General features: G+C 48.8%; 4 protein-coding genes across 6 annotated transcripts in view; 1 reads left to right on the plus strand and 3 right to left on the minus strand.

Annotated features, from left to right (window-relative positions):
• Positions 1-1,423: 1,423 nt before the first annotated feature.
• LOC108030104 (cyclic GMP-AMP synthase-like receptor 1) lies at positions 1,424-4,753 on the plus strand. Its single transcript, XM_017102793.3, has 5 exons — positions 1,424-1,677; positions 2,527-2,640; positions 2,692-3,305; positions 3,385-3,595; positions 3,656-4,753. The coding sequence occupies exons 1-5, from the start codon at positions 1,506-1,508 to the stop codon at positions 4,180-4,182; spliced, it is 1,638 nt and encodes a 545-aa protein (XP_016958282.1). The 5' UTR covers positions 1,424-1,505; the 3' UTR covers positions 4,183-4,753.
• LOC108030103 (glycerol-3-phosphate dehydrogenase, mitochondrial) lies at positions 4,213-10,168 on the minus strand. Of its 3 annotated transcripts, none has more exons than XM_017102790.3 (8): positions 10,069-10,168; positions 7,873-8,025; positions 7,659-7,812; positions 7,488-7,597; positions 7,314-7,426; positions 5,953-6,812; positions 4,909-5,612; positions 4,213-4,479 (listed from the first exon to the last, which is right to left on the minus strand). In XM_017102790.3, exons 2-8 carry the CDS (start codon positions 7,972-7,974, stop codon positions 4,345-4,347), a joined length of 2,178 nt encoding a protein of 725 aa, XP_016958279.1. In that variant the 5' UTR covers positions 7,975-8,025; positions 10,069-10,168; the 3' UTR covers positions 4,213-4,344. The 3 variants fall into 3 exon arrangements, with proteins under 3 accessions (XP_016958279.1, XP_016958280.1, XP_016958281.1); XM_017102791.3 differs by lacking the exon at positions 10,069-10,168 and adding an exon at positions 9,264-9,406; XM_017102792.3 differs by lacking the exon at positions 10,069-10,168 and adding an exon at positions 9,016-9,245.
• A 1,925-nt stretch (positions 10,169-12,093) lies between these two features.
• LOC108030102 (telomere-associated protein RIF1) lies at positions 12,094-16,975 on the minus strand. Its single transcript, XM_017102788.2, has 4 exons — positions 16,756-16,975; positions 14,228-16,700; positions 13,884-14,167; positions 12,094-13,688 (listed from the first exon to the last, which is right to left on the minus strand). Exons 1-4 carry the CDS (start codon positions 16,855-16,857, stop codon positions 12,309-12,311), a joined length of 4,239 nt encoding a protein of 1,412 aa, XP_016958277.1. The 5' UTR covers positions 16,858-16,975; the 3' UTR covers positions 12,094-12,308.
• Positions 16,976-17,788: 813 nt separating this feature from the next.
• LOC108030079 (protein slit) overlaps positions 17,789-21,597 on the minus strand; it is a 54,479-nt gene continuing 50,670 nt past the window's right edge. The window contains 1 exon segment of the mRNA XM_017102692.3: positions 17,789-21,583. Coding sequence (XP_016958181.2) covers positions 19,511-21,583 — 2,073 coding nt within the window. The 3' untranslated portion in view covers positions 17,789-19,510.

Consider the following 21,597-nt stretch of genomic DNA (forward strand, 5'->3'; position numbering starts at 1 on the left):
ACTTTGATTCAGATGTATCTGTGGCCGAGGAAAGTAAGCCTCAGGACAGGCTAACCTCCTCCCCCCTCCGGATCCCGCTTTCAACTCCGCTAGCCGCAAGTGGTTTCAATTCCATGGGTTGTCGCCTCCCTAGAACCCTCCAAACTCCCTTTCCCACGCATTAGTTGAGAGCTAAGATTCACAACAGAACTCTTGCTTTATTGGCCTGCGCCTTTGTTAACCTTTTTATCTATCTATTATCCAACGTACCAACTATCGATTGTACTTTTGATTGTTATTGTAAAATATTTTTGCAACTCCCTAGTATTTATACGCGCGTAAAGCAAAAAGCGAAAAACAAACAAACAAGTCAAACACAGCAAGAAGCAAATGATATACATTCAATTTATGGATCAATGAATTATGATTGTTCTCTCAATTCTGCAAATGTGACGTGCTAATGGAAAATCAATATGAATACCACTTAAATTAAAAATACCGATCAATAAAATATTCTTGAAATTGCATTTTAAAAACCACGTATCTTGGGATTTGTATTATTTCTCAGAAACTTCATTTCCTCGAATCCTTCAGAAAAAGTGGAAAAGTATTGAAATTAAGCACGTGGTGGGTATGAGATACTCAAGACGAAGGCATAATTCTTCATTTTATGAACACTAATTAATAATTATTATAAAATAATATGTTTATAGACATGAAACCCGTTTTCATTTAAACAATTCTCCCGCCATGGGCTTACTTTTTAGGATCTATCTATCTATATTCGATTCTATAACGTGACGTGCTGGGGGGAATCAGTATCACATTAATTAACCGAACTAAAAATAATCCTGAAATTGCAATTTAAACAACCACTTATGTACTGTCTTGAGAGGTTTATTTTTTCAGAAACTTCTTTTCCTTAATTCCCTAAGAAAAATCAGGGAATTCCCCAAAAACAATTTTCACAGCTTGTGCTGAGTGTGGGATCCCCAGACCCGAAGACATTAACATTCTCTGGAGCCTTTAACTTTAACTGCTTGAAAATTCCAATCATTAAACATATATGTACATTCATATTTATTCGTTGCAGTTTAATTCATAATTTATGAGTTAAGAATTATTTAAAAAAAAGGATATTTCAAACCACAAACCCAAGTTTCATTTAAACGATTTTCATCTATGTATGTACAGTGTGGGAAATCGAGTTTTGACTGAAACACATGACGTATGAGGACGATTTGCAAGGTCTAAATCTCAATAAAACTTTTTTTTTATTTTTGATTACATTTTTTACAGACCGTCATCTTTCAAGTGAGAACTAATTTTCATTTTTTGACCACCCTAATGTACACATAAAGATACTCGTACTCCTCTCTTCGGAATTCGAAATTCGAACGGCGATCAGCTGCGGAATCCAGAGAGCCGAGAGCCAGTAGGTTTCCTCTCGCCGGCCGGCCAAATTGGAGGTTCAGATAGCACTCGGCGGCGATCGACGACGCAAGCATTTCGGGAGCAGCAGCAGCATGGCCAACAACATGGAGAACAGGCTCAACCAGGCCAACGGCACGTTCGTCAACTTCGACTCGTACCGCCAGGAGTACACCACCCACTACAACGCCCTGCGGGACGCGGTGTACAGCGAGTGGAAGGCAGCGCGAGTTCTGGGCAAGCTGGTCAACGGATACACACTTGGCGGTAGGTTCGCATTCTCTGTGCTCCCTTCCCCACTCTCCCCTTGCAACGCGTACGCCCCACTCACTGGAGTCCCTCTAGAAAGTCAGAAAGTGGGACTAGAACTGCAGCAAAGTGCCACTAGTCCCATCAGATCCGGAAAAACGGGTGCAGATTGCACTGGTTGTGCCGTCACCACCCAGCTGCGATTAGAATCGAAACGACGAACAGAACTACGAACGGAAAGCTGAATTCGCGAGTGGCGGAAGTTGTATACCTTATCTGATAAGAAAGTAGCTCCTCTAACAGGCAGTTGTATCTGATAATACGTCTGGTGAGCATTTAATTGCTAAAATTAATCGATCAAAGTATCTCAAGCAGTTGTATCTCATAATAAGACTGGTGAGCATTTACTGGCTAAAATCAATAGATCATTTGCACAAAGCTAATTTGATATACCATTTTTTTTTGACTTATCAAACCAGCAGCAAGATAAAAACGCTGTATCCTCAAAAAAGTTGCACAAAATGTTTGCAAAATAATCCGTTTTCAAGATGAACAGAACAGAGGAACGTTCTGCCTGTTGAAAACATACATGTTATGTATAACAGAATTAAATTACACCCAAAAAACCTATGGGTTAAATTAACAAACAATTAAAATAGTAACTTGTATTTTAGTCAGTCGCAAAATATAAAACTATTAAAGAATATAAAAAATGAAGTTATTATAAAGAAGACCTTTTAAATGGCTTCCGTCACTTTTACCCTGGAACACAATACCTAATCCACTCTTAAAAAATTGCACTTTTCAGAAACCTTATCAAAATTGTTTGGTTTGAAAATCATGGCCTTATCATGTCTTCTTGTGCAGGTGGCTATGGCGACAACCTTAAGGTATCGATGCCAGATGAGTTCGATTTGGTTATTCACCTAACGTTTCCCGAGAATGACAAGATCATTGCCACGGCTGATCCTCGTAAGCCAGGTGAGAACGCATTTTAAGAATGTGGCTGCATACTAACGCCGTTTCGGTCAGGCAACGTGATTCTGGACATGAGCAAGGTAATGGCGACAATCGCGAATCAGGAGCACAACAAGCTGGTCTTCGAGCTCCTGCAGAAGATCGTCAACTCCAAGAGGCAGCTGCTGGAGGACAAGCTGCAGAGCTGGTTGCAGGGAATTATGACCCAGGTCCTCAGCAAGATGGGCAACCGGATCGAAGTGGGCGGGGAGATCTCGCCCCTTTGCTACAAAAAGTGCGGCCCCGCCCACACGATCTTCGTGAAAGGGCGCTACAAGTACTCCGTGGACTTCGTTCCGGCCATCAAGCTTTCGGCGGCTCAGGTCGTCTTGGCCCCGGAGCAGAAGAAATACTTTGCAGGCACTCCCTACTGGGATGCCATTCCGAAGCCCATGAAGCCAGCCCAAAACGAGAACGTATCCTTCAGGGCCTCCTTCTACGATGCGGAGCGCAGGCTGCTCCACGGCAAGAATAACCTGAAGAACGCCATCCGTCTGCTGAAGCAGCACCGCAACGTCAAAAACAAAGCGAATCTTAAGAGCTACTACATCAAGACGCTCTTCCTTTGGGAGGCGACTCGGCAGAGTCCCAGTTACTGGCAAAAACCCCTGACCGACATTATGATTGATGTGAGTATTGGACTCGGATGTCTTAACATTGTGGACTTTTTGTAAGACTCGTCGGCAAACTTATCTCCTATCTTTCCAGATGCTAAGCAAGCTGGGTGGAACCCTCAGCGTAACCCCGAAGAAGGGGAAGCTTCCCTTTTTCTGGGACCCCAAACTGGACATGTTTGCCGAACTAACGGATCCCCAGCGAGCGGATATGTTTAACTGCGTGAGGAAGACTGAGTATACCTTTAAACGTGGCGATGGAAATCTCACCGGCGATATCGAGAACAATGTGCAGAGATCTTTCAGTAAAGCAATTCTCAAATCAAAACTATAGCAATAAATAATGGTCCTTTTTAATTGTAAAGGTAACGAGGAAAATAAGCCTCCGAATGGAAATTGCCAAAAGGCCAGTTCCAAACCGAGCCAGAAGTGTAGTCCTGCGAAGCCCAATGAGCCGAAGGGGACCAAAGGGGTGGCCACACCCAATCCCAAGCCGAATGAACCTACTCCAAGACCTGAGGCATCAAAGAAGAAGCCAGTGGAGGCCCAGAGCGGAACCAAGCCAAAGGCCACGGTGGAACCGACTAGCGTCAAACCAAATCCAAAACCAGTCAAAGGGGCAACTCCTCCGGCGGTGGCTGCTGACAATAAGAAGCCCGTGGAGGCCCAGACCGGAGCCAAGCCAAAGACAAAGGTGGAACCGACTCCAGCCAAACCAAATCCAAAACCGAAGGCGGCAACTCCTCCCGCTCAACCGAACCAAACCAATCAAAATCCCCCAAATGGGAATGGTGCAAAGCCCAAAACTAATGGAAATGGTGGCTCCAGTCCACAGCCACCGCTTCCAAGTGAGAAAAAGATGAATGATGAATCGAGTTGCAAAGTAATGTAATTTAGCAACTATTATGTTGGTCATCGGGCATTTGTGAGTTGAAAGAGTTTTTTATTAACAGCAAAATGAAAATAAGTTTGATCTTAACCGTTCGATCTTAAGCCTAGTCCTTGCCTCCGATGGCCGGGTGATGTGGTCGTCGTTGTTAAGTCGCTTGTGCTCTTACAGCCCGCCGCCGGACCGGTCCACGCTGATCTTCTGCTTCAGATTGGCCGCCTCGTGCTTCTGCTCCTCCAGTTCCGCCATGCGCGCAAACCGGGAGTAGGCCACGTCGCCCGTCTTGATGGCCGACATCATCTGCAATTTTATATAATCGTTAGTGTTGTGCACGTAAATCATTTATAGCCCCAGTCTATAATGTAATCTAAAGTTCGTATATTGTGAATTAAATTTAGTGATTTTGTCGCAAGCAATGCGTTGTTACTTAAAGTTAAAGTACCGATTGGTTAAAGTACAGTCAAGATATGGAACTTTGAGATAAAAGACGTGTGACTGTCATGAATAGATGTCCGATTAAGATACTAGATTCATTAGTGCTGATTTCCTAAATGAATAAAAATGATACATATAATCCGACGTCTTTTTCTCGAGCGACAGTTAAAAAGAATTTAGTAACTGTCCGCATAAGCTGTCGTAAAAGCCAATCCGTTTTCCAGTCGTAACTTTACCCGCTATATAAATGTAAACCTCCACTCCAAAAACCAGTCCCAAGCTCTCCTAACCCACCTGGAGGTATTCGTCCAGCTCCACCTGGCCGTTCATGTTGGTATCGATCTCGCGCAGGATTTCGTGCAGCTGCTCGCCGGACACGTCGCCATCGCCGAAACTCTTGAGGGCACGGCGGATGTCGTTGATGGAGACGTAGCCCTTCTTGTCCTTGTCGATCAGCTGGAAACGCTTGATGTACGTCTGGATCTCCTCCTTGGACAGCTTGATGGGGATGCGCTCCTTGGAGGTGCGGTTGACCGAGTGTCCCATTTCGTTGGCCAGGAACTCGGTGGCGTGCTTGATCTGGCGCTCCTTCTCGTCCTTGGACCAGCCCAGCTCCTCGCCCATAATGTCCACGATGACGGGCAGTGCCTCCTGTGCCGCTTGGACGTTGAGGAAGGCCAGTCGCAGGCGACGGGCGATCATGTCCACGGCGGTGCAGGCATACTCACGGACTCCGTACCGGATCTCGGCGTCGATGTAGGGGAACTCGGGGTGGATGCGGTTGCCGATGATGGGCCAGCGCTTGCCGGTCAGCGAGGCCATCTTGGACACGGCGAAGGCGCGGTCGCCGTAAGACTTGGCCAGGTGCTGGGCCACCTCGCACTCCAGTCCGAAGTCCTGCACCAGGCGGATGTACATGGTCGGGGTCCAGCCCTGTCCGCCCTCAATCTTCAGTAAAGCGGTAACGGCCTCGGCGCGCTCAGGCTTCAAGTTGCAGGCTATTAAAGGGAAAACGTGAATTAGATCATCATACTCAAACTAATGCGATTACCAGGAATTTCCTATCTTATCTAAGTTTTTTAGTGGCTACTTTTTTAAGCATCATAAAGAAACATTTATAAAGAAAAAAAGAACAAAAATACTGATATAATATAATCTTATAATATAAATTATTGATTGTAGGAAATGTTCATTAAACAATAAAAGACTTTTCTATAGTTTGTTTAGTATGCCAGAGAGATAGGGATAAGATAGATAAGGTTAGGGAAACCATAGGTATAGGCTTTAGAACTAAGCCCCCTATTGCATATAATACTTAAAATCCTCTTAGAGACTCACCCTTGATGGCCGCATCGATTGTGTGCTCGGCCATGGCCCTGTAGGTGGTCCACTTGCCGCCGGCGATGGTGATGAGATTGGAGGGGCTGACGTGGACGATGTGGTTGCGGGCCAGCGACTGGGTGTCGTCCTTGTTGGGATCGGAGACCAGTGGGCGGATACCGCTCCAGGCGGAGAGCACATCTCCGCGACGCACCTCCACGTCGGCGTTCAGATAGTTCTTGATCTCGCTGAGGATGAACTGGATCTCGTCCTCGGTGGGCGTGGGGTTGTGGGTGATCTCGCAGGGCAGGTCGGTGGTGCCGGCGATCGTCTGCCTCTGCCAGGGCAGGAAGAAGATGACGCGTCCGTCGGAGGTCGAGGGATCCAGCAGGCCCATCTGGTCGGGGCTGTAGTAGCCGGGCAGTACGATATGGACTCCGGAGCTGGGGCAGCAGATGCTCTTCACCGTCGGGTTGTCCATCTTGCGGATGGAGTCCGTGAAGGGGCCGGCGGCATTCACAATGCACTTGGCCTTCACGGTGAACTCCTTGCCGGAGATATGGTCCTTGACCTTGGCTCCGCACAACACCTGCTTGCCGGTGCCGTCGTCCTTCTTGAGCAGCTCCTTCACCTCCACGTGGTTGCACACGGTGGCTCCGTGGCGGGCGGCAGTCAGCGCCACCGCCAGACACATCCTGGCATCGTCCTGCTGGCCATCATAGTAGACGATGGCGCCGCACAGCTTGTCTTTCTTCAGCATGGGGAACAGCTCGAGGGCGTCCTTCTTGGAGAGGTAGTACGAGCTCTTCACGTTGCGGTCGCCGGCCACCAGATCGTACGCCTTGATGCCCACCCAGTAGTAGGGCACCTGCCACCATCTGAGGAATCGGGGATGATTAGTTGGTTGAGTGAAAAAATTGTCAAGAGAGGTCTCACAGAGGGTCTGGCAGTTGCATTACTTAAACTTGTTTAACGACATTTTTTAAACTACATTTTAAAGTGCTATTTTACTTAAGTTTTACAAACTCTTGATGATATCCTGCCACTTCCTAGTAGCATAAATTTGTAAATAATATATAAATAAATGCCAAAGAAATTATATATAGTTTAAATAAACTTTTTAAATAAAACCTTAAAAATATGAACCAATTTTAGGATGGAAGATGATACAAGAAAATAAATATTATATTCCTGCTGATCCTTAGTATCTGGAACTTTATTATAACGTGCATATCAACTAAAAAAATCTCAGATCCAATATAAACTAAGCAAATGGTAACTACTACTGACTAATTTCTAGGAAGCAAATAAAGTTTATAACAATATTGGTGGGAACCTATTTCTGTGACACCTCTGCTCATGATATGTTTTCAATTTACGTGTAGACTGGCAGCATGATGGGCAGAGGGTGGGTCAAGTGGGGTGCCGATTCCAGCATGGTGGCGCGCTCTGCCAGCGCCTCCTTCACCATGCGGTACTGCTCAAGGTCTAGCTGAGATGTCAGATGATAATTAGCAGGCTACAATGGAGAGGCGAAGGTTCACAAAACTTACGCCCAGGATGGCCTTCTGCAGATATCGCACTCCGCCGTGGATAAGCTTGGTGGAGCGCGAGGAGGTGCCGCTGGCAAAGTCATCCAGCTCTACCAGAGCGGTCTTCAGACCTGTTATGGAGAGAGTTTCTTTAGAAGAAGTTCTAGTCTTGTAGGGTCATATAAGACCCACCTCTTGTGACCGAGTCCAGAGCACATCCCGCTCCAGTGGCTCCTCCGCCGATGATCAGCACGTCGAACTCCTCGCCGCTCATCAGCGATTTGATCTGATCCCCTCGTGGGGGCAGCGTGCGCTTTCTCTTGGGCGGGGTAGTGGCATTGTTGACCTGAAGGTAGGGGTAAGGTATCATTAAAGGTGTATTCTGATGTGCATAAGGACTACGAACCACATGGGGGGTGTTCCAGCGGTCCAGGGAGTACGAGGCCAGCACGGAACCCACGCAGGCGCTGGCGGCTGTCACGCCGAACTTGAACATTCGCGAGGTCATCTCGGGGATCTCTCACGAAACTATAGAATCGATCTCGAGTATTGTATTGTGCTGAAAGGGTACAAAGCAACAGCAATTAATTTCACTAATTTTTAGTACGCCTCAGCTCGTAAGTATGCAGTGCAAAGCTGCACGGATAAGGTCCACAGTGGCACATTTTCGTGCTGTCTTTGATCTTCATTAATCTTAAAAAATATTTTTATTATTTTTAAAATACTATTATTTCACTCTTGAAAAGTTTTCGCCAGGATTTCGTATACAGATTTATAGAAAAACGAGCCAGAGTATTTAACACAAGTTCTTGCTGGGTTGTTGTACTCGTAGAACGTGCTAAATATTTTTAAAATAGTTATTCCAAGTCACGAAAACATTGTGTTCACTATATCATTTGTGCGCTTTATAGGTATTCCAGTCACCAACAATACTTGTTCTGTTTTTTCCACTTGCATTGCTGGATAACTTTTCCCGCCGTCGATACTGCCGTGACACTTCTGTTTGAGAATCCCAAACTTGGAACTTGTTTTGTGTATATCTCTCGGATTTATAGGAATTTGATGATATCACAAACACCAAAGAATCGTGTGTTAAACAACAAATAGTGCAGAGAGCAGGGGAGCCCGCAGAACGCAGAACGGAGAGCTAATTAAATTCCGAATTAATTTCGCACTCTCTATATACCATCTATACCATCCATGGTGTGGGTATGGGTAGAGTGCTCTCCGGCCACAGCTGACCGAAGCTTTTGCGTAAAGCTTTTGGGCAACTTTTCGCTCGGCTCCCATTGGAAGGCGAGTGTTCCATTCCACTGCCATCCGTCGGACTCCGAATGTGTGTTAAATCAATACTGCCGATGACCAGATGAAGATACAGATACGCGTCGAGAGTTGAGATACGGAACACTGGCTCTCAGCCAGAACGCAGCTCGCAGAGCTGCGGACTGGACGCAGTTTATGGCTCTGGGTTACTGGCACTCCAAAGTTCCCAGCCCATCCGATTCGACCCAATCCAAACCGATTCGGGTTGAGTGGTGACCATGTTTACCTCTTGGCTTCCAGGCCGCGAGCGCCCCAGCAACAGACTGAATCCGAAGGCGAAGCCAAAAAGCGAAATCGCCCGATTTCCGACGACCGAGAATGAGTGTGCGAATGCGAACGGAACGTTTTTAGCGGGCGTAACAGCATGTGAAAATGATTACATCAGAGTTTGAGTCACTTTTCCGCGCCCGCCGTCGTCGTCGTCGCGCTTCTGGCATCCGCACTCGGCCAAGGCAAATCGGGTATTGAGCTCACCTAGCGCGTAGTCTGGATGCTATTCCGATTCCGAATCCGATTCCGGGTCTGGAACTGATGAGCTGAGAACTGGAAGCGATGCTCCTCCGCTTGCTCCGTCCGTTTGGTTCGCCAGTCGCCGTCGCTCTGCGAAAACTGCACTGCCTGCAGCTTTTTTCCGCTCGACAAAACTTTCAGTGCAGTTCGTGGCTCGTGCTCGGCGCAATCAGCTGCTGGGCCACGCCCCCCTAGCCGCCCTTCTGGCCCGGCTAATTAGCCAATTGGCAGATCGCAAGATTCGGGATTCCCGTGCTGCAGGCGGCTATTCTTGTTTTCGCAAGAGATGCCGCTGTAATCTCTTTCAATTTCACTTGGATTCAGAATTTAAGTGCCACGGCAGTATCCTTTTATATGGTTTTCTCTTAAGCAGTGTCGAACGATTATATAAACTGGCTTTAAAAATCAAGCGACTTTATACTAATTCTGGGCGATAGAACTATCCGTTTATGTTTATCTGAGATACCAGAAATGTCCTTTAATATCCTTTGATTTTGTAGTCATTCTTAAATCACTAGATCGCCAAATTTAATTTCATTGCCAACAGCGCTAAAAACTTTCCATTCCGAGTAAATATTTCCGGAACCATTTTAATCACTTTATATAGTATTATTTAATTCATGAAATATCACAGAGGAATCTTTAGAGCGAATAAAAAAATGGGTTTTGTGTCACCAACTATTTCACCGAGAGTCTAGGAAGGCCATTAGGATGGCCACATCTGTGGAGATCTCTTTATAGAACCTCTCGCACTTTTTCTCGTTTCTACCTCGTTTTTGGCACCTGCGAGATGCGCCCACGTTGTGCTCCGAGCGTATTTATTCTGTAACTGGCGGCGCACGGGCAGCGTATCTGATATTTTTATTGTTTCGCGCTCTTCGCACAGCAGATTATTCAATTATGTGCCCGCCGAGTGTGCTGATAGAATCGCGGGACCGCCGGAGCAACAACACTGGCCAGCAAGGCTGCTCTTCCGTGAATTTCCACGGCAACGGCACTAGCACCCCATCGAAATCGAATCAGGAACTGTTATGCTGTGTCCCCGATAAGCGGCATTTCACAAGTGCTTTACGCGTTTCGAGGGCACCGGTTTATGAATGAATCATGGATACGATGGGCCCAACGGGCGGGCTGATCATACATGTGCACCCCCAAATACGTGGGTATCTTGGGACGGGGGCCATTAGCCTGCTCTTGATCGCCGCCGACGAGACACATCCGCAGAATCAGAATCAGACGCAGTCGCAGACGCAGACGCAGACGCAGACAGAGAGCAGACGGAGCAGGAGACTCAAGTGCGCGAGTCGCGACTACGTCACGGTACACGAGATGGTTTGATTTGGTTTGGCTTGGGTTAGGTAGGTCAGTATCACTTGCGCAATTGAGCAAGAACTTTCCATGGCTATTTATATGCGGCCAGACCCGCCGATTCGCCGATCCGCCGGTACGACGAACAACGGACCGAAGTACAGACCTACAAACGACCTTGGCATTCCCAAAAACAAAGCGCCTGGGCTAATTGTGCCGAAAGCGCAGTTATCACGCCGCCTGTAACTGATACAAAGTATCCAACGGATCGCCCGGCGGAGCGCTTAGCACGCACCCACAGCGTGCAGAGTGCTCCACCTCCACCACCGCCCACGCTGGAATCTTGGTATTTGAACAAATGTCAGCAAGACGTCGTCGCATATAAGTACACCCATGCTATGTGGTATATGGTGTGCGCTATATAGTTAGTAAGTCGGCGCCGGCAGTCGTATCTCTATCTGCCGATGTCGGCGACGACGCGCTGTTTGCTAGCACGTGAACTTTATCAGTGGACGCGGCGAAAGGCGGGCTAATTTGACTTTGCCGCGACCAGAACAACAAATCAACCAGATAGGGTTGGACTCCAAGGCTCGCCCTCCACTGAAGGTGCCACTGCCTGACCCCCAAAATATCCAGCATAATCAGCAGCGAGCGGAGCTAGTCGACTCTCAGGTGCTCTACACCATAATGTAGTACCAGGAACAGCAAATTCTATTTCTCCCAGAAATGTTGTGATCAAGCGTCGTGATTGGCTAAACAACATTTTATCTACGAAACACTATCAATGATTTGTTCATTCATTGAATTCGCTGAGTAACAATCAGCCATATTTACTAATCATCCTAATTGTTTATCTGTCTGTATCGAAATAGATCTGCCTCGTCAGCATTAGCGCCATCGGAATGGCAAATTGACACCAGCACTCATCTTATCGATTAGATAAGCTTAGTTTTAATGTCCAGATTTCGGACCATTAAGTAATATAAATCACTTAAAACCAGCCACTTAAATTCGCGATCAGTGATGATAAATGCTAGCTTGTACAGACCAATTTTCATTGAGTTATGAATTGGGTTTACGGGGTTCGTACTAATTTTCGTTAAACGTTGCTTATCAAAAGTACATATGTCGACGCATAAAATCACATCTTGAAATCAGAAATAACACTCCTTTTTACCTAAAGATTCAACACTGGTTGTGAAACTGATAGCATTCCAAGTAGTAACCCAAAAAAACTAAGCATTGAACTCCTAAGTAATACCTAGTATTACAGATACATTCAAGATCAGTAATGCTTAGTGCTATTTTATAAAGATCAATTTTCATTGAGTTTGTGTAAGTGGGCACGTAAAAATTAATATTTAAGTATGTTGACGCTTAAAACCATTTATTCCTAAATAAAGCGCAAGAAGTAAGCCCAACAAATTTGGTGTGTTTATAAGATAATTTGTGGGAGCCCTTTGCTGTTAGCATTAAAAATGAGCCATTTAGTTAATAATAAAAGTTTGAATTTATTGTAAAATGAAGCAAATTTTTGCAGCCAAAACGTAATACACCAACGGGCATACAATATATCTAATACATAATGCAAATAAAGTTAACTAACTAAAACTAAGCAGATACAAACGATTTCCCACCCTCAAGTGAGGGCAATGGCCAACTACGTAATATTCCAACGTAATATTTCAACTGTGGTCCCACTCACAAGTTGGATGAGGAGTCCGCCGCGGTCTCGGCCACGTTGTCAGGGCTTCCAGCGGCGGCTGCCACGCCTTTTGGGATGTGTGTGGACGTGCTGCTGTCCCGCTCGTGCCGCGCGCGCATCAGGAGGTCAATGAGATCGAGGAGCTGGCTGTCGCCGGGGCTGCACTGCACCAGCAGCTGCTGCACGAAGGCCATGCGCTCGGCATCGGAACGAGGGCCGCTCTTGAGGATTTCGGGCACCTGGGCCAGCAGCCCGCTGCGGCAACTGTTGCTGATCTTGGACTTGGCGCAGACGTACTCCAGCACTGAGTTGGGGTTCAAGCGGTCGCACACCACCGATGACAGATTCTCGCGCACCGCGTGGTCCAGAAAGTCCTTGGAGTGATTCTCCGACAGAGTCTCCAGCACGTTGGTCTTTAGTTTTTCATTGGCCTCCATTTGAGCCGACAAGAACTTGGCCAACGTGCCGGCGCTCCTCAGTTGGCTCTTGTCAAAGTAGCGCTGCAAAACAGACTCCAACGGCAACTGCTCCACCACCAGGTCGAGAGCGGCATCTGCATCCACGATAGCTAGATCCTGGCCAGCCGGCTCCGACTCTGGTTCCACCTCCATGGCCTTGACGGGCTCTTCGGATGGGCTTATGTTGTGGGCATTGCCTGTGTCGTTCCACTTCAAGCTGGTGAAGGCGTCATCTTCGGGAGCTTCTCCAGTGGACTTGTCCAGCGACTTGTCCGTCGTCGCCGTTCTGGCTGTCTGCTCGCTAGCGAAGCGCTCGATCTCGATTATGCTGTCCAAGCGACCACGCCTTCTCAGCGCCTGGCGCATCTCGCTGGTCTGGGCCACCTTGTCCATTAGCAGGCAACGCTTGGGCTTCAAAGTGCTGCGCGTCTCCTCGGTATCCCGCAGGTACTCCTTGGTGACGGACACCGGTGGGTCGTGGAAGCTCACCCGCTTTCGCTTCAGCGCCGGCGAGTCCAGGGTGACATCATCCAGGCTGTCGCATCGCAGCTTGCGCTTCAGGATGCTCACAGAGGGACTTGCCGAGGGCGAGGGAAGTCGCTTGGAGAACGTCAGCAGATCCTTGTTAGGCGGTGCCTGAATCGGCGTGGAAGTTTGATCCGTGCCCGTCAGCTCGTTCAGTTCACTGGTCGGCGTGGACACCTGCTCGGCGCGGTCTAAGATACGGGCTGGTGTCACCTGGTGGATCAAGCGGGAGGTCGACATGGAAGCATATGGCGAGCCGGCGGCGGAATCCAGCTTCTTGTTGCGGATCATGTTGATTAGCTGGGCACCGCGTCCGGTTAGATGGCCGGTAGGCTTGGGCCGCAAGGTGGGACTCGATGAATTGTTTGTCTGCTTGCGATCCGGTGGGGAGTTCTGCAAAGAAGGGGAAATAATAGAAAGTAATTAAAATATTGGCAAAGAAAATAAACTAAAATGTAGTTCAGTTTTGCTCAAACCTGTTAAACCTATTCTATTGCGTGTTATTCATGCGAAAAGATACACATATATCTTTCCAAATAGGTTTTTGCTTACACATATAATTAATCTCTAATCTAGTGTAATACTTACCAAATTGCATATTCGAGTGTTGGCTTTCTTGGGCGAAGTCTCTGCGGCAGCCATGGCAGCCGCGGCAGGCGTACTATCTCCGCTGCTCCCCAGAAGTTGGGTGGAGAGCACGGCATCCACAGGCACATCCGGCGGGGTAAGGTGTGTTTCGGCAGTAGCGTCGGGTTTCTTAACCGGTTCTGGCTGAGGCTCTGGTTCAGCGGTAATTTCCGGGAACAGATCCTCGCTCTGTTCAATTACCACAACTGGGGTGGGTTTTGCAACCTTTGTCTGCTTGGCGACAGCTGCGAAAATTCAAGTATTGGGATTAACAATCTAGGCCACCTGTTACCTGCTCAGCTTACCTGCTGTGGATTGAGCCGGCGGAGGCGGTGGCACTTTCCTGGGCGATCTCAGCTGGCGTTCGGGCGCAGGCAGTGGTAGTGCCGCCTGTTCCGTGTCCTTTTGAGCAGCACGCGTTCGCGTCTGACGCTTTGGCGGTTCCTCCGCCTTTGCTGCAGCGGCCTCCTCTTCTTTTTGAGCCTTTGACTTGCGTCCGGGGTGTTTACGGATTGGGGTGGGCACCTCGGCTGGCACTGGTTCTTTTTCCGGCTCCTCGCTGGGTGTAATATCGATCACCTCCTCGTTGTCATCCTTGCCGGTTAGAGCCAGCTCACCCTGTTTGCTCCTGGAGATGACCACCTTCTTGGGCGTCCAGGGCTTGATGGAGGCTGAGTCCTGCGACTGTGACATGTCATTATATAGAGCTGGGATATCAGACTTCTCGGCGAATCGCTCCTTCTGGCGATCTGTCAGCTTCTCGGGGTTTAGGCTCCACACCGAGGGGATGATGACGAAAAGGTCGTCCCCCTTAAAAAGGTCCCTCAGCTGATTGGACATACTTTTCATGGGTAACTTGCGGAACTTCTCTTGAATCGCTCGCTTCCACTCCTCTAGGAAGCTTCCCTCGCACTTCAACTTATTCCAGCATTGAATGGCAGAGGACAATGTGGGTTTCAGGGCATCAAACACTACCATAAGTTCGTTCTGGCGCAACTCCAGTATCAAGTTGCGGAGGGTGTTCAAGCAGGCCTCAAGCATCTGCTGCGAGGATGGCTGCTCGAAGATGGTTTGGAGCAGGCCAAAAACATCCTTGTATAGGGGTGCCTCCTTGCAGAGTCCCAGCTTGAGAACGGAAGACACGTAAGCGTCAAAGAGCTCCCCGAATAGCGGTTCGTCTTTGCTCTTATAGAGATCCGTGAGAGTAGCTTTCAGATCCGTTACGAACTTCTTCCTTTCGGGGGCATTCTGACCTGCATTTAGCAGCTGGCGCCACTGCTCGCAAAAAGAGGCGTCAAAGGAGTTGCTAGCTCGGCGGCCAGCAAAAGCAGCCAGTGTCTGAAGTGGCCATGAAAGCCACGTGTCAAGAAGCGAAGCATTATGTGCCACGCGGTATTCAAGCGCATTGTTTCGCAGATAGTTGGACAGAGCCTGCGACACCTGCCGCCACACCTGTAGCTTGACTGCAAATCCCTCGAAGTCCTCCTCGTCGTTTGCCTGCATCAGAAGCTCGGCGAAAGAGCCCAGCATTCGGAACCCATTTTGATTGTCCGCATCAATGCGGTCGACGGCGAAGATGCATGCAATACTCCGCTGCAAAATGGCCGCAGGGACTTCCTTCCTAGATTTCAGGATCAGCTTCAGGTAGGCCTCCAGAACATCGAGCTGGTCACTCCCAGACACACGCTCCATCGCCAAGCTTTCACCGGCTATGGTATTGAAGAGTGCACGAACTACGCGACCGCCAGAGTTACTTTCGGCTAGCAGCATTTTCTCGATCTCACTGCAGCAGGCAACATTGAATGGGGCCACTGCCAAAGTAAACATAGCTAGGCAGAGATTCCGCACAAGCAGCTGCAGCAAGAGCTGTTCTGCCTCTGTGGCATCATTCTCGGTTAGCAGCTTCATCCCGGAAACGGCGGCGGCCAACAGCGGCTTCCAGTGCTGCTGCAATACCTCTGCGCTCATCAGGGGCGAGGGTTGGGCAAAGGTCTCCAGGCGTAGCTCTCTCAACAGTCGTTGCAGTGGGACACTGGGCTCCACGCCCCAAAGGGCTACCAGACAGGGCAGAGCCAACTCCCGCGCCGTCTGGTAATTGTGGGCCAGGCCCGAAGCCAGATTTCGCGGTCCTCCGCCAAACATGAAGGCCAGGAAGTGCTCCACGGCGCTGTCGAAGGACTTGGGTATCTCCTGGTCCAGGCAGGTAAGCAGGTACCACCACACTCGCAGCTTGATGCCACTGACGTGGGAGGATCGCGACTGTGAGGTTCGCAGGGGGATCAGCAGCAGTCGCAGCCTCTTCACGGAGGCCAGTTCGTCGTAGGCGGCGAAAATCTTGATGAGCACGCGCCAGCAGAGAAAGGCCTCCGATCGGACGCCGTTGTCTGGGTTCCGGAAGCCCAGTTCCACCAGGGCCAGAAACTTGTTAATGTAGACGCAGCCCCTGAGCAGATCTTCGTCCATGATCTGCACCAGCAGAGTCCAGATCTTGTGCCAGTTTGAGTTCTTGGCATCGCGCATTTCCCCAATGAACGTGGTGTACTTATTGACGAACTCACTGCGGATCTGGGACCAGCACCTGGCCGAGTGGATGGCCGAGACATCGAGGGCCACCAGTGCCTCCGCCAGAGCGGCAACGGCGCTGTCCTGGATCTTCCGATCCTCGTCAAACATGAGCGGCAGGATGTCGCCCAGCCAGAATTCGACCAGCTCGTCGTCCGTGAAGCCTGTGGCAATCAGGCCGGAGCTCTTGCAGCTGCTGGCCAACAGGTCGATCATCTGCGGGGGATTGGAGGTTACGCCAGGCAGCTCTGGAATGGGGCGCCCTACTTACGTTGCAATAATGCTGACGGCGGCCAGCGGCGAGCACTTCTTTCGCAGAGAGCTGCACGGTGCGGTAGGACTGCCCCGCCTCGGCGCCGAAATCGATGTCCATGGCGTGGCGATGCTTGGATTATACTCGCTTTAATTAATTTATTTTCCTCCTTCGCGACTGCCACAAGTGTTTTTTCCCGCAGTTTAAAGAAGATGGACGAGAAAAGCGCGCGAACTGCCTTGGCTAGCGGTGGCAAAAGCAGGTCGGCGGGCTATCGATAACTGGCGCGCTTAATACCAAAAATACCAGAACTCAGAGTTGCCAGATCTGTGAGCGCGGGAAGTATGAGGCAATTCAAATCGAGTATGCTTAGAACTTACAACCTGTTTTGGCAGGACATTAAACACATATGTGTTTTACGAACAGCTCAACAACTGTTTTACCATCAATAACTAAATTGTTTCGAAAAAAAACTAAAGCTTCTTCGAAAATGTTGACAATGTTGTGCATTGTAGAGCAGATTTTATAATATAAGAAATTCGTTAAAGCACTTACAACAGCTAAACCATTTGTAGTCCAGAATAGGATCATAGCTAACATTGTACGCTAAACCTTCCACCTTACCGCAATAGTTGATAGCTTAACTTGATAAGTGCTTCTAAGTAAAGTACACTAAAAATCCAAGCTTTAGTTGTGCAGATTACAACATACATTTATATACTTCGATAGCCTTCAATTACTGGCCCAACCTGTTCTATTGTGCTCCTCATCATCCTTCAACTCCGTCATTATAATGAACAACTGCAGACCGCGCTTAAAAAAACCACCTCTCTAACAAAAACCCATTTAATTTGCAACTTTTTTCTTTGTCATTTTATTAGGAAATAAATATTACACACAGAAATGAATAGGTACTATAATTGCCGTTTCCCCCTTGTAACTCGAGTAACATCGATTGCGGAATCTCATCCTAATTAATTAGCTGAACACAATTTAGCGGCTGCGGACCGTCGAAAGCTTCGCCGGACAAAGGAAAATGAAAAACTGATAATTAAACTTGGTTTAGCAACAGCTATTACACATAATATATATATTTGTCAATAGGTTATACATAAAATATGCGTGTAATTGGTGCGCATAGTTATACTTGAATAATTAATAAAAATAATACACGTATTAAATATAGATAAAAGACAACTAAAATGACCAAAAGGGGCTATTACACATGTATCGTATATGCATATATAATATATATGGATATAAATAGTGAAAAATAGTCAAAAACATTTTACATATACATATAGGGTCATACATACATACAGCATACATATAAGTATATATAGATTAGTATAAATTATTATTATTATGTAGGTTTCTTTAAATGCGATTCGATTTTGTTTCGATTGTTTAGGTCTAACTTAGGTCGGTATTTGTTAATTGTTAGAGATTTACATGCGACTACCCAGCTTAGATGTTTTTATCCGATTTATGTTTAGGTTTTAGTTACCTCAATTAGTTTAGATTAATTGTAATATTAGTTACGCTCCGATTTGCACACATTTACTTTAATTAGGACTAATTCTAGGAAAAACACTTGCAACAATTTGCTGGAAATTCGTTACACATTTTAGGGGGCCTTTGTTTCAATTCGATTCGATTCTTAGTTTTCTTTTGTAGGTTCAACTTCGCGTTCCGTTCTGGTTCTATCAAAATACTTTCCTTTGAGCTTGAACTTAGACTAAAGAAGGTTTTCGTTATGCACGTTATTATCGTTTACTCGTTTCTTTGAGAACCCTGTGCCAACGGCGCGTTTAAAACGATCGCTGCAGGTTTGTATTTTGTAATGCGTGTGCTTCTGTGCGATTTTACTGTTTTTTTGTTTATAACTTTAGCTTTAGTTTATCATTTGTTATCGTTCGTTTGTCATGCGACTCCATCTGGTTATCATCATCATCTCCCAACAACTGTTTTGTTTTCTATCTACAAAAGGAATCTGTTCTACGTCCGATTTCCGAGTTCCTCGACTGGAGCTTCTGACGACGGATGATTTGGGGGCTGGTCGGTTGCTTGGCGGGGGAGGTGGGGAATGTATCTTCTGCGGGGGCGGGGAGGGCGTTCAGAGCCTCGAGGGGGCGTGGCACATGCAATGACTTGCTTAAAGCTTGTTTACGCCAATGTGGTCGAATGACAGTGGTGAATGTCCTACGGGAAGTCAAGGGCACACAACGTGCGAAAGAAGGAACAGGGTGGAACAGAAGTGACGGGGGTCAGCTAATTTCCGGCGGACTTGGCAGGGGCTACAGTTGCACATACATAGATATCCGGATCGATCGATCGCCGTATTATGGTTCAGTTATTATGTACATCGCCTGGGTAGCTTGCACTAGTAAATTGATATATGCGAATATATGGAATACATGTGTTAGCAAGGGAGTGTCCGCTTGCGCAGGCACAATGCCGAAGGATAAGTTAGATATATAAATGTATATATATATATATAAAGAAGCGGAAGGGGACGAAAGCAAATCGATGCCGCTGTATTACATAGATTATGCGATTAATATATGGCATATGGTACGAGTACGATTTCGAGTTCGAGTATAAATACGAGTATATGAGTGCTGGAGGAGCGCTAGTAGTAGAAGAGGGGTCTCGCATCTCAAAGGCAGCTAGCCTCCATGGACTGGATGATGATCATGACGATGCTGGGGACGGGGATCGGGTGGGGGGATGTGGGGCATTCGACACCGGTCATCGAATCCCCCTTGTTGTACTACCAGTGCATCATGCGCAGCTGATCGAGGATGCGCTGCTTGAAGAAGGTGCCCAGCATGCCGAAGACCGTCGACACGGCGGCCACGCCCATCATGACCTGCATGATGCAGTGGATGCCCGACAGCTCCTCCTCCGACTGCTGGCGGTGGCGATGGCGCGCCCTGTGGTGCCGCCGACCACCGTTCTCCTGCAGCCGCTGCAGCCTCTCCATGTCCTCGTCGAACTGTGGCACAATGGCCAGATTGATGACCTCCGTCTTGGAGAGCAGCTGCTCGTTGGCTATGGTGTGCGCCTCGGTGGCTCCTTTGCTGGTGGCCTCGTTGTGCTCCTTGTCCCGCTCCCGCTGCTTCTCCAACTCGCGCACCCGCGACCGCTCGTCCAGCATCGTGTTGTCACGGCTGAAGTCGAAGTCGTGGCTGCCGTGGATTAGCGGCGTCTGCAGCGTCCTTCCGGACGTCGGGAACTCGGCCAGGTTAACCTTGGCGAGGAACTGATGTCCGGAAGCTGGACTACGGGACGTGGCCTCCGGCAGGGGAGGCGGAGGCTGCTGCGTGGGCAGCTGGTCGCGCACCCGCGTCTCCTGGAACTGGTTCTTCTTGATGCCCAGCACCTCGGACAGCGGCCGGTTAATCATCGGCAGCAGGGAATCCGAGGTGGGACGAATTATGAAGGATCCGCCCGGCTGGACGTCATCCGGCGGCTCCAGAATTTCCGGCTGCAGCGGCTTGGGCGTACTGCCCACTGGCGAGGCTTTTCCAGCACCCGCTTCGCCCTTACTATCCTCCGCATCCTCGCTGTCCGTGTAGACAGAGTCCTCGGCAGAGGAGGAGTCGTCGGTTTTGGCCTTCGGCTCCTTGGCCGGCTGTCCGGTGAACTTGTGCGTCAGGTTGCGAATGGGCTCGTACTTGGAGCTCTCCGAGTCTCCGCGATAGAGCAGCGCCACCTTGCCATCGGGCGTCAGAACAGGCGTAATCTTGGGGTGGGGCGACGGAAAGCGATGACTGCTCTCGGGGTCCGGCGACAGGGCATCGAAGTCTGTGAGCGCTGGCTTCTTTTGCTGCTGCTGCGCGTCCTTGTCGGGACTTTGGTCCTTGTCCGTCTGCTGGTACACAATGCTCACCTTGCCAAGCGGCGTCGAAATGATCTTGATGGCATCGTTGCCGTTCTTGCGATGGTATGGACCGTTCTTGCGCTGCTGCTGCTGGGAGCCAAAGAAGCCGCGCCCCTGATTTTCACCCGTGTCGGCGAACTCGTCATCGACGCCGTCATCGCCGTCCTCGCCATCCTCGTCATCGTTGGCAAAGTGGCCGCTGCTCTCGCGAAGATCGATCGCAGTGCTCGGCACGGCCACCGCAACGGCCGCCTGCGGAGCAGCCTGTGCCTCCGTGAGCAGCTTCTTGCGGATGTTCTCCAACTGGCTCTCGCGGAAGCTGTTGCTCGGCCGGAATCGCGACCGGAAGCCTCCGAAGCCGCTGCCCTCCTCGTTGACGAAGTGCTCCTCGTCCGCCCGCGGCCTAACCGTTCTTGGGCGCTCCATTGCGATCCGCTCGTCATCCTCATCGTACCCCATATCCTCCTCCTCCTCCGGCACACTTACCAGACCCTTGGGATCGGGCAGCTGCTCTGGATCTTGATCTGAGTCTCGATCTGAATCCTCCTCCCCATCCTCCCCATCTGCATAATCATCGTCGAGACCATCGTCCTCGTCGTCGTCGATGGTGTCGTCGTAGAGATCGGACTGCATGCCATCCGTGGGGTAATCCTCGCTCTCCTCATCCCGCTCCGTCTCTCCCGCGTCAACACTCCCCTTCTCCCTATCCTCCACTTCATCCTTCGCCCCCCCAACATCCGTGCTATCCCTAGTGCTATGGCTAAGACTATCGTTACTATTACTACTACTATAAGTTAGATTTAAACCTGTTCCTAAACTAACATCTAAGCTGCTATTGCTCCGCTCGAGCAATTGGGTAGTCGCATCTTTCAGTCAGTAGCATTTCTTGGTGCATCCGCACTTGCGCACGATGTCCAAGTTCTTGATGTACTTGCGGTTGTTGCTGCACACCATGCGCACCTGTTGATTGAAAG

The sequence above is a fragment of the Drosophila biarmipes genome, chromosome 2R, assembly GCF_025231255.1.
Source record: "Drosophila biarmipes strain raj3 chromosome 2R, RU_DBia_V1.1, whole genome shotgun sequence".
Lineage (NCBI taxonomy): Eukaryota > Metazoa > Arthropoda > Insecta > Diptera > Drosophilidae > Drosophila > Drosophila biarmipes.

Coding starts and splice junctions, on each gene's coding strand:
- LOC108030102 (XM_017102788.2), bottom strand. CDS start 16,857: ATGGACATCGATTTCGGCGCCGAGGCGGGGCAGTCCTACCGCACCGTG. Junction 16,701..16,755: donor GCCGTCAGCATTATTGCAAC/GTAAGTAGGGCG, acceptor AATCCCCCGCAG/ATGATCGACCTGTTGGCCAG. Junction 14,168..14,227: donor GCCGGCTCAATCCACAGCAG/GTAAGCTGAGCA, acceptor GAATTTTCGCAG/CTGTCGCCAAGCAGACAAAG.
- LOC108030103 (XM_017102790.3), bottom strand. CDS start 7,974: ATGACCTCGCGAATGTTCAAGTTCGGCGTGACAGCCGCCAGCGCCTGC. Junction 7,427..7,487: donor TGCAGAAGGCCATCCTGGGC/GTAAGTTTTGTG, acceptor CTGACATCTCAG/CTAGACCTTGAGCAGTACCG. Junction 4,480..4,908: donor AGCTGGACGAATACCTCCAG/GTGGGTTAGGAG, acceptor ATAAAATTGCAG/ATGATGTCGGCCATCAAGAC.
- LOC108030104 (XM_017102793.3), top strand. CDS start 1,506: ATGGCCAACAACATGGAGAACAGGCTCAACCAGGCCAACGGCACGTTC. Junction 3,306..3,384: donor TGACCGACATTATGATTGAT/GTGAGTATTGGA, acceptor CTATCTTTCCAG/ATGCTAAGCAAGCTGGGTGG. Junction 3,596..3,655: donor CAATGTGCAGAGATCTTTCA/GTAAAGCAATTC, acceptor TTAATTGTAAAG/GTAACGAGGAAAATAAGCCT.